A 12,110-nucleotide genomic window follows, 5' to 3' on the forward strand; every position below is an offset into this window, starting at 1 on the left:
ATTGCTGACCCAAAGGTGCTGCCCATCGTAATTTAAATCCATCCATCCGTTATTTGTTCCGCTTCTCCTCACAAGGGTCGCGGGAGCTTATCCCAGCCATGAAAAGCAAATTATTTTAACAACAGATGTCTGCTAGCTTAATGCTATCATACTGTAAAAAACAAATTAGCACCAATGTTACTGTAAATTATAAACCTTAAGACAAAACACAGGGAGCAATCCACAGTGTTTTGTTCTAAGAACTATTAACGAGGCCAAAGGAAACAACAGCAAATCCGCATTAAAATGTGAAGCTATCAGAATGCTAACAGACGGCAATGTGTGTGCTTTTAAGTTGTAACCATGGCAACAGCTCCTGTGAAAATGAAGATAATTTGCTTTGTTGCTGGATTTTTCTTTGGGGAGAGGGGGAGGTGGTTATCAAATCCCTGTTTTCAATCATTTTCGGACGACTAAAGAAACCTTTTTTGGTTTTTCTCACACACAAGGCATGACCAATGGAAACCAATATGTCCGCCGGCAATGCATTGTGGGTAATCCCAACAGCTCGAAGCACTCTATAAACTCACTCTTCATGGAAAATTATTTAACAGCAAAGATTCCGCTAAATGGTACCACACAATAATCATACAGTAAGAGTGAGACTTTGCAAAATGACAAGTCAAAGAACAACATCATAAACTCTGGCTCGATTCAAACCATCAAGCAATATATACAACTTCATTTCACGATGCAGTGGACACGTAAGACTGCATATGACATCCATACTATTTTTTCAGTCTCAATAAGGATTATTTGGTCAAAAGGACTTCGAAAAAAAACTTTGCGTCATGTTTTTTTTTCCAACATGAACAAATGATTGAATGATTTCGAACCACTGTTACGCGTTAGTGTAATATGAAAGTTCTGATTTTATTTACTACAAATTAGCGTTAATTTGATCAATGTCAGCCACATATTGTGATCAGCGGAACAATTAAATGCTCTTCCGCTCGATTGCATAAGGCAAGAAATGTGATTTATATCCGCCTGATGACATTCAAACTGAACCATAATAGAGTTCAAACTAAACAAGCCCAGATTTAACACAGAGAAAAGTTTGGGATTAAACTGATATGAGAGCATCATTATTTCAATCGGTCGCAAATACGTTTTGTCACATTTGTTCGGCGGCGTGCCGTGAAATTGCTAACTCATGTAAAATATGTTCCTTGGCTCAGGAAATGTGCGGAAACTGCACTTCAGCATATACGGACTTTCAATTTCAAAGAGTTATAAGATGCGCCTCATAGGGGAAAGTCGGACTGAAGATTATACAATAAGAATTCTGCAGGAAAATGTTTTGTACATTTAAAATAAATAAATAAATAAAGGTCATGCTATGAAAACCAGAAGTTAAACATTCCATGGTAAGACCGGTTTGCCGTTCTTATTTGTGAATACTTGCAGCAACATGATTAGTCGTGGCCCAGAATTTTAGTAAACAGCGGTGTTGCTGATGTTCATGTTAATATGACAAAGTTTTTGTACGATTTCCTACTAAATTCTGTTTTTCCATTTCTTGTTTTCTTTGGAACCCTTGCAGCGTTTATCCTCTGTTGTACTTTCGGATTGACGATAAAACCTGTGAAACCTAAAAAGTATCCTGATTGTTTCAAAGTCCATTTTTCATATTAGCAATCCATTTTTTTTTTTTTTACCTCAGATGAATGCATTCAATTTCTTCTGTGATAGGCAACGATGAGGTCCTCAAATCCAGTTCCTCTCCCGTCCTAGTGGGGGCGTAAGTTGACCTCCATCGCAGCAGCACAATCTTCTTCAGATACGTGACCGTGTTGTTCTTGACGCTGACGAAGCAGAACGTGTTGATCATGCTGTTGCTCATTGCAAGACATTCGATGATGTAGAAGACGACCAGGGAATTCTTCTGACGGGAGATGAGCGTCGGGTGGAAGTCCCGCAGGATCGTGAAGCCGTAGTACGGAGCCCAGCACAGGATGTATGCCATTAAGATCCCAATGAGGACCATCACGCTTTTGCGGCGACAGCGCAGACGCTTTCTTATCTGCTCCGTCTGGAAACCGGGTACATTCTTGAACCAGAGCTCACGGGAAATTTGAGTGTAACACATCGCCATGACGATCACGGGTCCGACAAACTCCACGGCGAATACGAACAAAAAGTAGGAGCGGTAGTAGGCCTGTTGGTCCACGGGCCAGATTTGAGCGCAGAATACTTTGTGAGCGGTCGGTGTGATGTCTCCGTGAGGGTACTTCGTTTCCGAGGCAAAGTAAGCCGAGGGAATCGAGATGAGAATGGGAATAATCCAGACGCCGGTGATCAGGCAGTAGGCGGTTTCGTACTTCATTCGAGGTTTCAGAGGATGAACGATGGCCATGTACCTGAGAACGGACACGATATCAAGTTGATGAGGCAGTCGATAAGATAAACGCATAAGAAGTTCCGACTGCATTTTTTTTTTTGAGGGGACAGAACTATCTGAGATCATGGTGTGGGTGTCAAAAAAGTGCAAGGTTAGAAACATTGCGGACCTCGAGATATCCTTGGACGCTGTCAGGGAAAAAGTTTGATCAGAATTGCTAAACCAGCAAGAGAGTTAGAGCAGGTGTGGGCAAACTACGGCCCGGGGGCCACTTGCGGCCCGTTGAACGATTTCATTTGGCCCGCCAAACTTGAAAAAATTTAAATGAATCAACATTTTTAATGTTTTATTTTCTAAATGCTGTGATATTTCAAAGACATATAAATTGTTGTAATGCTTTTGTTCCATTTCATTGAAAATTAAAGTTTGTTTTTTTTTCTCCGATGAGGTGCGGTTACCATAACACTCCATCCATCTGCTCCTGGTACGGCCAAATTTTAGAACCCATTGTGCCCCGCCAATCAAAAAGTTTGCCCACCCCTGAGCTCGAGACTATTTGGGATAGGCTAAGCGGTCTAGAAAGTAAATGGATGTATCGATCGATCGTTGGCATACAGCGCAGGTCATGGACAGAAATTTAGTCCAATTCATTTGACTTTTTTTTTTTTTTTTTTTTAAGGAATTGTCATTGAACCATTCTATTGTCATGTCATTGTCATTATCCACACCACTTATCCTGTACAGGGTCACGGGAGCCTATCCCAGCTGACTATGGGCGAAAGGCGTACTCCACCCTGAACTGGTCGCCAGTCAGTCATTTCTGAACTATAGAGCGCCGCCTACTGGTGAAAGAAAAATCTACAAAAAAAGCCGCAGCATTGTATTAGCCGTATGTTTCAAAATCGAGGGAAAAAGTCACGGCTTATATTCCGGAAAATGCGGTAAATGGCGGTCGTTCATAGTATATTGGAAATGAAGCCGTTGGGTCGATAAAATTTGAAGAGGCTCACTGTGACTAAAATGATTCGAACGCTTCATCCAATACATTCATTCTAAATGGCGCAAACATTTGCTTAACGGTTCTGCGCTCCACAGTCAGCCTGCATGCGCCATTGAATCAACACAGCTGGATTGCCCTTCATCCTCAAAGAATGTATTATTTACGGCTGTTTGTTCAAAAATGACATCAAGATAATCTTCTGTGCAATGGACCACTCGGAATGGGGGTCTGCTTTTGCGCTGCTCAAGTGGATGAGACATTCTTAATAAATCAGCACCCCCACCCCCCCCAAATTTGAAACAATCATTTTTGCCTTGGTTGAAAACCCAACATTATTAATTATTTCCTTTACTAAAAGCAATCATTTCCAAAGCAAGTGTGAATAAGTTTTTAACAAATCCATCATCAGTCCGCTTCCTTTGCGGAGCGGCAAGGCTGATTACTCGATGTTCCACTTATGAGTTCATGTAAAAAAAGATTTACTGTGTTCGTCATTATGAGACAATTGTTCAACATAAAATCCCTGAACTGATGGAAAAATGAAATCATATCGGAAGGGGGCAAGAAAATATTGATACCATGTAGGTAGAAACGTGAGGTTGTAGACAAGCATAAGAAAAGTCATTGGCGATGCCCTAAATTTTTGGGGTATTTTGAATTAGTAACCACATCTCATCCAATGCTCAATAAGAGTCTGACACAAACTCAGTTCTTCACGAATAATACGATGCTTCTATTCAAGCTTTTAAGGCACAAACAAACAAATATTACTTTTCCTGCAATTGAATAAAAGCAACCACTTTGGCTTCCCGATACCTCCGAGCGTATTTCTTCTTTAACTGACACAAACAAATCTGGCCGGCACCAGTTCTAAAATGTCTGTCTGCATGAAGGAAATAACGTAGGCTGGAAGACTTTGTTGCAGCATTTGCACACAACAAAGCTCTTCGGGGCGATTAAACTCTCCATGCATCCATTATGTCTTTGACCTCAAGTGTGCTGATTGGACTTGATGCATTTTGTGTTGCTTGGTGTGTCATCTGGAGTGATTTTTTTTAATGTTATTTTTATGTAATTACCCCCCCCCACACACACACACACACTATTTGAGAAGCAATGGTGGCATCGAGACAAGTCAAAAAATATAACTGGTTCATGAAGCTTAATTTTTCTTCATTTTAGTTTCAACAAAATTTTTTTTTTTTTTTTTTTTTTTTAAATTGAAAACACACATTTAGTATCATTTGGGGTCCATTGTATGATTTCTTAACACACCCCTTATTTAAAACCTCATTTAAAACCCGTGTTCCGCATGCAAAAAAAAAAAATTTTAAATGGAATAGATGATAAATCCAACAGCATGGAGCAGAGCAAAGCATTTTGATTGGCTTACAAACGACCCAAAAGTCCTTACCTGTCCACCGCGATGGCGAGCAAGGCGTTTGTGGACACATAAAGTGACACGGTGCGCAAATAGTTGACCGAAGCGCACAGCACCAACCCATGATCCCACGACAGCTTTTTGACCACATAGTAGTCGACCAGGAAAGGACAGCACACCACCGCTACCAAGAAGTCCGAAATGGCCAAGTTGGCGATGAGCAAATTGGTGAGGTTGCGTAGTTTCTTGTACCGCGTCAACGTAGCGATGAAAATAAAGTTCCCCAAGCCGCAAACCAACATGATGCAGGCAAGGACCACACCGATGATGATGGTGGCCACATAGAAGGCCAGACCCTGTGTGGTGTCAGGGATCTCCTCGGGTGGAATGCCGTAATCCACGTCGTAGTTGTCCATGTAATGATCCGACTTGTCGGGAGAAGGAGCCGGAAACAAGTGGCTGATGTTTAACTCTGACATTTTTTCTTCGGGACCAATTCGGCTTGAACTGACAAAATTAGGTGGAAAATGATGAGTCTTTGCGATGAAGCATGGCAGCCACGCCTTGTAAACGCCTTCCTGTTACGCTATTTGCATGAAGACGGTATTTTGGAGACGGTGAATCATCTTTGGAGACTCACCATGACCTGTAAGAGAAGGTCAACTCATTATTCAACACCTGGCCAGGATTCATATCATGGGAAAACAAATTGCACTGCCGAAGTCCTTCAGCACGTTATCGAGGATGTCAGGAGGTGCCGTCCCTTTGAATACATCTGGAAATTTTAGCAGAGGCCACTACAGCGAGAAATGGCCTTGGTGCAATTTATTGTAACCTTGTCAACTATATCGCAAGCCGGTGTCACCAGACTAAGCGCAGCGTGGTCACAAGGAATTTTAATTGAAGTTACAATTTAACAAGAAAGAAGACTTGTCGCCCTGTTATTCACGCATAGAGTTCAAGGACAATAAGTCTGAGCGAGGGAGGGAATAATGAAGTTGGATCTCATTTTATTTCCTCTTTTCTATTGGGGTTATAATAGTATTGGACTATTCATTATTGTTAGATTTGATTTATTTTTGGCTTTTTTCTACAAATCAGTTTGAATTCGTTTTTAGAGGAGATTTATTAGTTTTTAATTCATTTTAATTGAATTAATTTTAATACATTTTTGATGTTAGTAGTTTTAGTATTAGTTTTAGATTATTTATGTTTGGAGTATTTCTCAAGTGTAATTCGGTTCGATTTGATACACTCATATCTCTTTAAATAAATAAAAAAATTAAAAAACATTTTCTGGTTCCAACAGTTTTTGTTACAACCAAAATAGTGACCTTTTCTTAGGAATATATAACACAAAAATTAAATATCATCGAATGCCCTTACATTGTCAGCACCTGGATAAATGAGCAGGCATTTTAGTGTAAATGGCAAATCCTTGTGTGTGCGGGCAACACCACGATTGAGCTTCTTTGATTGTGGCATGAAAGGGAACAATGGCTAATTAAAAAGCGACCTGTTGCTGGTCACAAAGGGATGTGTTGAGAATTTGTGTCACATATGACAAATTGTTGAATCATAAAAATGATAAGGAGAAGCGTTTACAACCACAACTTAGTCATCAGATAAAATCTGATTTTTTAATTTTTTATTTTTTTTTACTTATTGTGATGTCACTGTACAGGAACAGGAAATTAAACTGTGATATAGGAAATGGTCTGTCAGCCCATTACCACATAAGTTACACAATTTATTAATTATCACTTATCTCCATCCATCCTTTCATCATTTTCTATAGTATTAGGATGTGAGCTGGCGTTTAATTTGGGCTAGAGGTGGACTAAACGGCTCGCCCAGTTAATCCTAGACAAATTACACATCTAAAATAATTTTATTGTGTAGATTCTGATACTTGCTATTAAACCTTACGCAACAATCGCTATAAAACACCACAAGGTGACAGTATCACTCTGCACACATCGTCCTGTACTCTTTCCATTACGCGCCTATCAAGTGTCTTCAAAGTGAGTAGTTTTGCTTTACTTTAGTTTAAAATGACTTTAACTGTGCTATCCAAATATGACGTCTTTTTTTCCCCATGTGAACGTGTCACTTAAAATGCTGACTGCAGAGTTTAAAGCGTTTTATGATAGCCATCGCATCTACCAGAAGAGCCATAAAGGTGACATGCTCAAGGACATGAGTGATGTTGAGATGTGATAAATCGCAATGAAATATTTTAATGAAAACAAAATGGAAAAGTCATTATCTTGGTCAACAAAATAATAATTATACAAAAAAAAAACTCCATACGGTATTATTAAGAAATCTAATGTCCAGCTTACCTTGTAAATGACGAAAAGGGTAAAGTGAATGTTCAATAAAATTGATCGAGCAATTAAAGTGCCCTCTCATATTGGCCGGCGCTCAAGTAAAATCTGGAAGCATCCATCGTCACGTTCGGCTCTTCCTCACTCGCATCCTCCAAAAAGTTCCGCCTTAAATGAGCACACCGACGATGACACTGTGGGGAGAAGGAGATGGGAGGAGATGGGAGCAGGAGTGAGGGAGGGAGAGGAGACAGAATGGAGGATGTGTGGGTGGGAGCGTGCCAAAAGGTGGGAGCGGCAAAGCCATCAGTGTCAGCCGAAGTGGTGATGTATGCACATTAAAGGCAACCAGCGCCGCCAAATCACCTTCACTCCATAGTACACTTAAACAATATGCATTACTTTTTAAAAATTTTTTTTAATTTACTTGTCGTTATAATTGTACGATAGTGCAAATGCCAGGGAATCTTCATGATTACTTTACAAGCCTCTCGGTGCATAATTAGAAACCCATAAAAGTTCCAGCTCGCTTCCAGAACTTTTGATATTGTTTTGGCACTTAGTTGGGCATGATTTGCTTTGGACAGCATTTGTGACAAAGTTCTTCCATAAACATGCAAAAACCCTAAATACCGTATTTTCTGGACTATAAACCGCTACTTTTTTCCCAGATTTTGAAGCATGCAGCTTATACAACGGTGCGGCTTTTCTGTGGATTTTTCTTTCACCACTAGGGGCGCTCTATAGTTCAGAAAATACGCTAAATAAATCATTTTTTTCTCTCTTGGGTCTGTTCTGTTTTAATTAGCAAAATTGTTGTGTTAAAAGGCACTGTTTTTACAATCTGAATAAAATATTCTGTACATGCAGTAAACAACCCGTTTTTTTTCCTACGAAGAAAACTGCAGCTGATTGCCTGGTGCGCCTTGTATATCATTCATTTTTATTTTTTTCCCAAAAAGAGTCTTATAGTCCGGGAAATACGGTAATTAAAATAGCAATAATTATGGAATTAGATCGAACATGAAAAGCTATGTCAGAATATATTTTTAAGATAAGAAAAACATATTTTACTCGCACAGACCAGACTCACCTAAGAACAGGAAAAAAAAGATCTAAAGATACTCGTCGTGGTAACGTTGGAAAGCACCTGTTCTGTGGTGTTCAAAAGATCAATTCCCATTTTCACATCTAACCGTCACTCCACGTATTGCGTTTTCCACTCCACTGACCCATGAAGAATGCTTCATCGGAGCTAAATGTTCCGCAGTGTTCACCAGCTATCGTTGCAAACCAGTTTTTTCCTGGTGACTGTTGACACATGCATGCATCAAGTATAATTCAAACAAGTGACTCCATGTGAAAAATCACCCAACGCGACGCAATTAACGATCACATTGATCCTTTAAAGTATTGATCATCGCTTTTCAACGCCATTAATATTTCATATATATGCTGTGGGTGAAAGCGAAATATTTATATAACCCTTCCCTTGCATGTACAAATATCAACCCCCTCAAACAGAATATAAGTAGGTTTGTAAAATATTTATGCTTTATAGAGGAAGAAAATATGAATTCTTCACGGAGCTACAAAGATGTGTTCGGGTCATACTGAATTTATTTCAATATATACATTACAAATAATGTTTTACTCCTAAAGGAAGGGAAAAAAACATTTTTTGGAGTAAAATGTCGTAATGTCTCATTTTTCTTTGTTTTATGTGAATTAACAATTTTTTCATGCATATAAATATATGCCTGTTTTTTCAATCACGAAAAACAAAACAATTAAATAAAAAAACGTTATCATTGTAATTTATTTTCAGAATTTGGCCATTTTTATTTTTATTTTTTATTTTTATTTTTATTTTTATTTTTATTTTTATTTTTATTTTTATTTTTATTTTTATTTTTATTTTTATTTTTATTTTTATTTTTATTCATTTCCGACCCTCCATGGCACGGGGTTGTTTTGCTGTTTGATAATATTCAAATATTAAAATGTGCATATTTTAAAGTGCATCATTATGTGTGAGGCACAATTCAACAGTCTTGCCAGTGAATCAGCACAGTCACTTGGGATGAATTTTAAATGTTCTCTACGCAACTCCTAATCTCTCAGAGAGCAGCGCTTATACATATTGGCATGGGTTACCACCGCGAGCTGTGGGGACATAATCAGACCCCCAAGTATCCAGCTATTTACACTTAATCAGCATCAAATTATGTGTCACTTACCCTCTGAGAGCAACTGTTTTGTTCAGAATGCTCAAAAAGTCTAATCAAGTTGGCAGATGGGGGGGTGGGTGTTTAGATTGGAAAGCAGACATGTTTGTGGTCATCCATCCTGAACAGCAGATAAACGGACAGACAGCAGCTCTGATGACTTCTCCGGATCGAGTCTTTATTTTTGATGGAAAGCATCGACCACTCTTTAGTCGTCCTTTGACAATCTTGTCTCAATTGCCTTGAGATACCTTTTTACAGCAGCTGTCTTAATACATACATACACACACACACACACACACACATACATGACACATGGCAATCTGACATTTGGACATGGTCTAAATATGTATGCTATACTTACAGAAGAAGTACAGTGGTGAAGAAAATCAGGCAAAGGTTAATGTTTCAGAAAGTGATGATTGATTGGGAGGAATTGTCTCTTTGTGGGGAGAAAAATAATTTTTTTTTTTTTAAAAAAAACACTCTCAATGGCAGAGAAAAGTGCCCAGAGTGGTTTCACCTGATTGGAACGATACACCTGAAAAGCAGCATTTTACAGAGTGAAAGTGGAATTCAAAGTGCATCTCTGAATGTCAGCCCTCGAAGAAGAAGCAGAACCATACTGGGTGTCCCTCCTGTCACCAAAGAAAAAAGAAACGGAGAAAAAAAAAAGCAATGCGACGTTGGGAAAACAACATTCGTCCTGTGAATTCCATGATTTAAAATTCCAACTCAATTTGGGTTTCCAAAACATCAAGTGTCCCAGGTGACATTCACTTAAATCCTATTAAATTATTGAAATGATCTTTTTCTTCATCTTTTATACTTGAAAAATGTCATTGGGCCGTGTTGCCGTTGTTTTTGCTGTGCATATGACAAGTCAACATCGTGAATCTTGAAGTTGCATATTATCAATAAGGATCACTCTCAACAAAAAAAAAAACTCAAACTAGAAGAATATGACTTTTCCTGAAAGCAAAAAAGAGTGAAGACACCCAAGCGAATTAAGCAAGCCTTATCTTCAAAAGAACTACAAGAGAGCGTTTAACTCATCCAACCCCCAAAACACCAGAGATGCAACAACAGCCTCCACATGTTCCGATTCGATTTTATTTGCCGCTAAGCATCAGGGGCTACTTGCTCAATCTCTCTCTCTCGCTTCTGCCAATGAGCGCCCAGAAAGTCTGATCAAGAGCATAAACAACAGGCTTCCATTTTCATCCACACGAGCACTTCACGAAATCCAACCTGTCCTCCAGATTTACAGCTCCTCGTAACTAAACAATATCGAGTGACTCAAAGGCGCAGCCGGATATTATGGGAAATATGCACAAGACAAATTTCGTATGGCTTCTCCGGGAGGGGGAAAGTATTTTATTGGCGGCAGTGTGAGAAGCTATGAAACAACATCGAAAGAGGATTAATGAAATATATATGTGGGTTTAAAGAGAAACAAAAGTTGTCTCATGGTATCTCATAAAAAGTAATGAATAGGACGCAAGTGGAAGTTACCAGATTTTTTTTTTCTTTTCAATCATTTCTAGGATTGATTGTTATGAGCCTCTAAAGTTTGAATTATTTAATATTGTTGACTGTCGACATAATCATCAAAAATTTTGAATTTTTTAGTATTGGTCAAGATTAGCAAATACAGTAGTATTGATGTTAATAATTAAAATAATCGTATATTTTTATTTTTTTAAAAGGGCAAGTCAACCCAAAAATGTTCTTGAAAAGAATATGTTCTATGCAGACTCTCGAGTGTAAACATGGCATTCTGATTAATATTGTGTTTACGGAATATGAGTTAAGCTGTAGAATCCAACCGTTTTTAGCCATCTCAGAAGGCGGCCATTTTGGCACTTCTGTCGAGTTAAAATGACATCACTGTTGCTCAGGGCTCAGCTAATGACCAATCGTGGCTCAACTTCAGAAGCCAGGTGAGCCATGATTGGTCATAAAAATGGAGAACCCAAATTCAGGGATGCGAGGAGGCAAGTTGGGCGTGCCAAAATCGTCCAAAAAAAAGGGTGGGGGGGGGGAAACAAGGTGCGCATAGGATGGAAAACTCAAAATTAAAATGAACTTCCCACAAAAGGAAGCAGCATTACTACATTGTCGTGACGAGGAACAGCAAAAAAAAAAAAAAAAGAGAAATATGGAACTAAATGCAAACAAACTGATGAGACAACGAGGCACACCTGGACAAGACAGGCGATAATTGTTTGGGAAACGCAAGGAAAAGTACTAAAAAGAACCGGTGAGAATGAGACTTCAAATGGAAAACATGAAACTAATTCCAATCGACTGGCTAGATGAACACAGGTGGACACAATGAACTTGACGAGACACACCAAACACAAGGGGAAAAAAAGAATGAAACTAAATACCAAACCAAAAACAACGACGACAGATCATGACAAAACACATTTTTAAATGAAATAGCATCATACAAATCGTAAACCTCCGTAAGGGAAATATCAAATCATGTCCTTTTAAGGTCATTCATTCCACTTTGTTGACAGAACTATTACGAACAGAAACATTCCATCATAACATTGTCGCGTTTACTGCGGTCGTGTAGCGCAAACTGGCCTCCAAACAAGCTGCCATGCACGAAACCTCCCTTCTGTCCTGCATTTGGGCTCAAATCCAAACCCGTGCATCATCCACGGATCGACAAAGCAGCTGACGAAGAAGCACAATAATTGTGCGCAACCACCCAGCGCTTTCGCGCGCCGGCTAATTGTGTAAACGTGTGTTATCGTGGTTCTGCTTTGTCATC

General features: G+C 39.0%; 1 protein-coding gene across 1 annotated transcript; it reads right to left on the reverse strand.

The window, feature by feature from the left end:
* Positions 1 to 1,175: 1,175 nt before the first annotated feature.
* Positions 1,176 to 7,257, reverse strand: prokr1b (prokineticin receptor 1b). The gene is made up of 3 exons (XM_088305303.1): positions 7,110 to 7,257; positions 4,798 to 5,410; positions 1,176 to 2,402 (listed from the first exon to the last, which is right to left on the reverse strand). Exons 2-3 carry the CDS (start codon positions 5,241 to 5,243, stop codon positions 1,697 to 1,699), a joined length of 1,152 nt encoding a protein of 383 aa, XP_088161429.1. The 5' UTR covers positions 5,244 to 5,410; positions 7,110 to 7,257; the 3' UTR covers positions 1,176 to 1,696.
* Between the last annotated feature and the right edge of the window lie 4,853 nt (positions 7,258 to 12,110).

Source organism: Idiotropiscis lumnitzeri, chromosome 9 (genome assembly GCF_059441095.1).
Source record: "Idiotropiscis lumnitzeri isolate Australia: NSW breed Sydney's pygmy pipehorse chromosome 9, RoL_Ilum_1.0, whole genome shotgun sequence".
NCBI classification, from domain to species: domain Eukaryota; kingdom Metazoa; phylum Chordata; class Actinopteri; order Syngnathiformes; family Syngnathidae; genus Idiotropiscis; species Idiotropiscis lumnitzeri.

What these genes read in the sequence shown, in the direction of transcription:
- prokr1b (XM_088305303.1), bottom strand. Translation starts at nt 5,243, where the DNA reads ATGTCAGAGTTAAACATCAGCCACTTGTTTCCGGCTCCTTCTCCCGAC. An exon ending in CTCGCCATCGCGGTGGACAG is followed by an intron (nt 2,403 to 4,797) that starts GTAAGGACTTTT and finishes GTCCGTTCTCAG; the next exon opens with GTACATGGCCATCGTTCATC.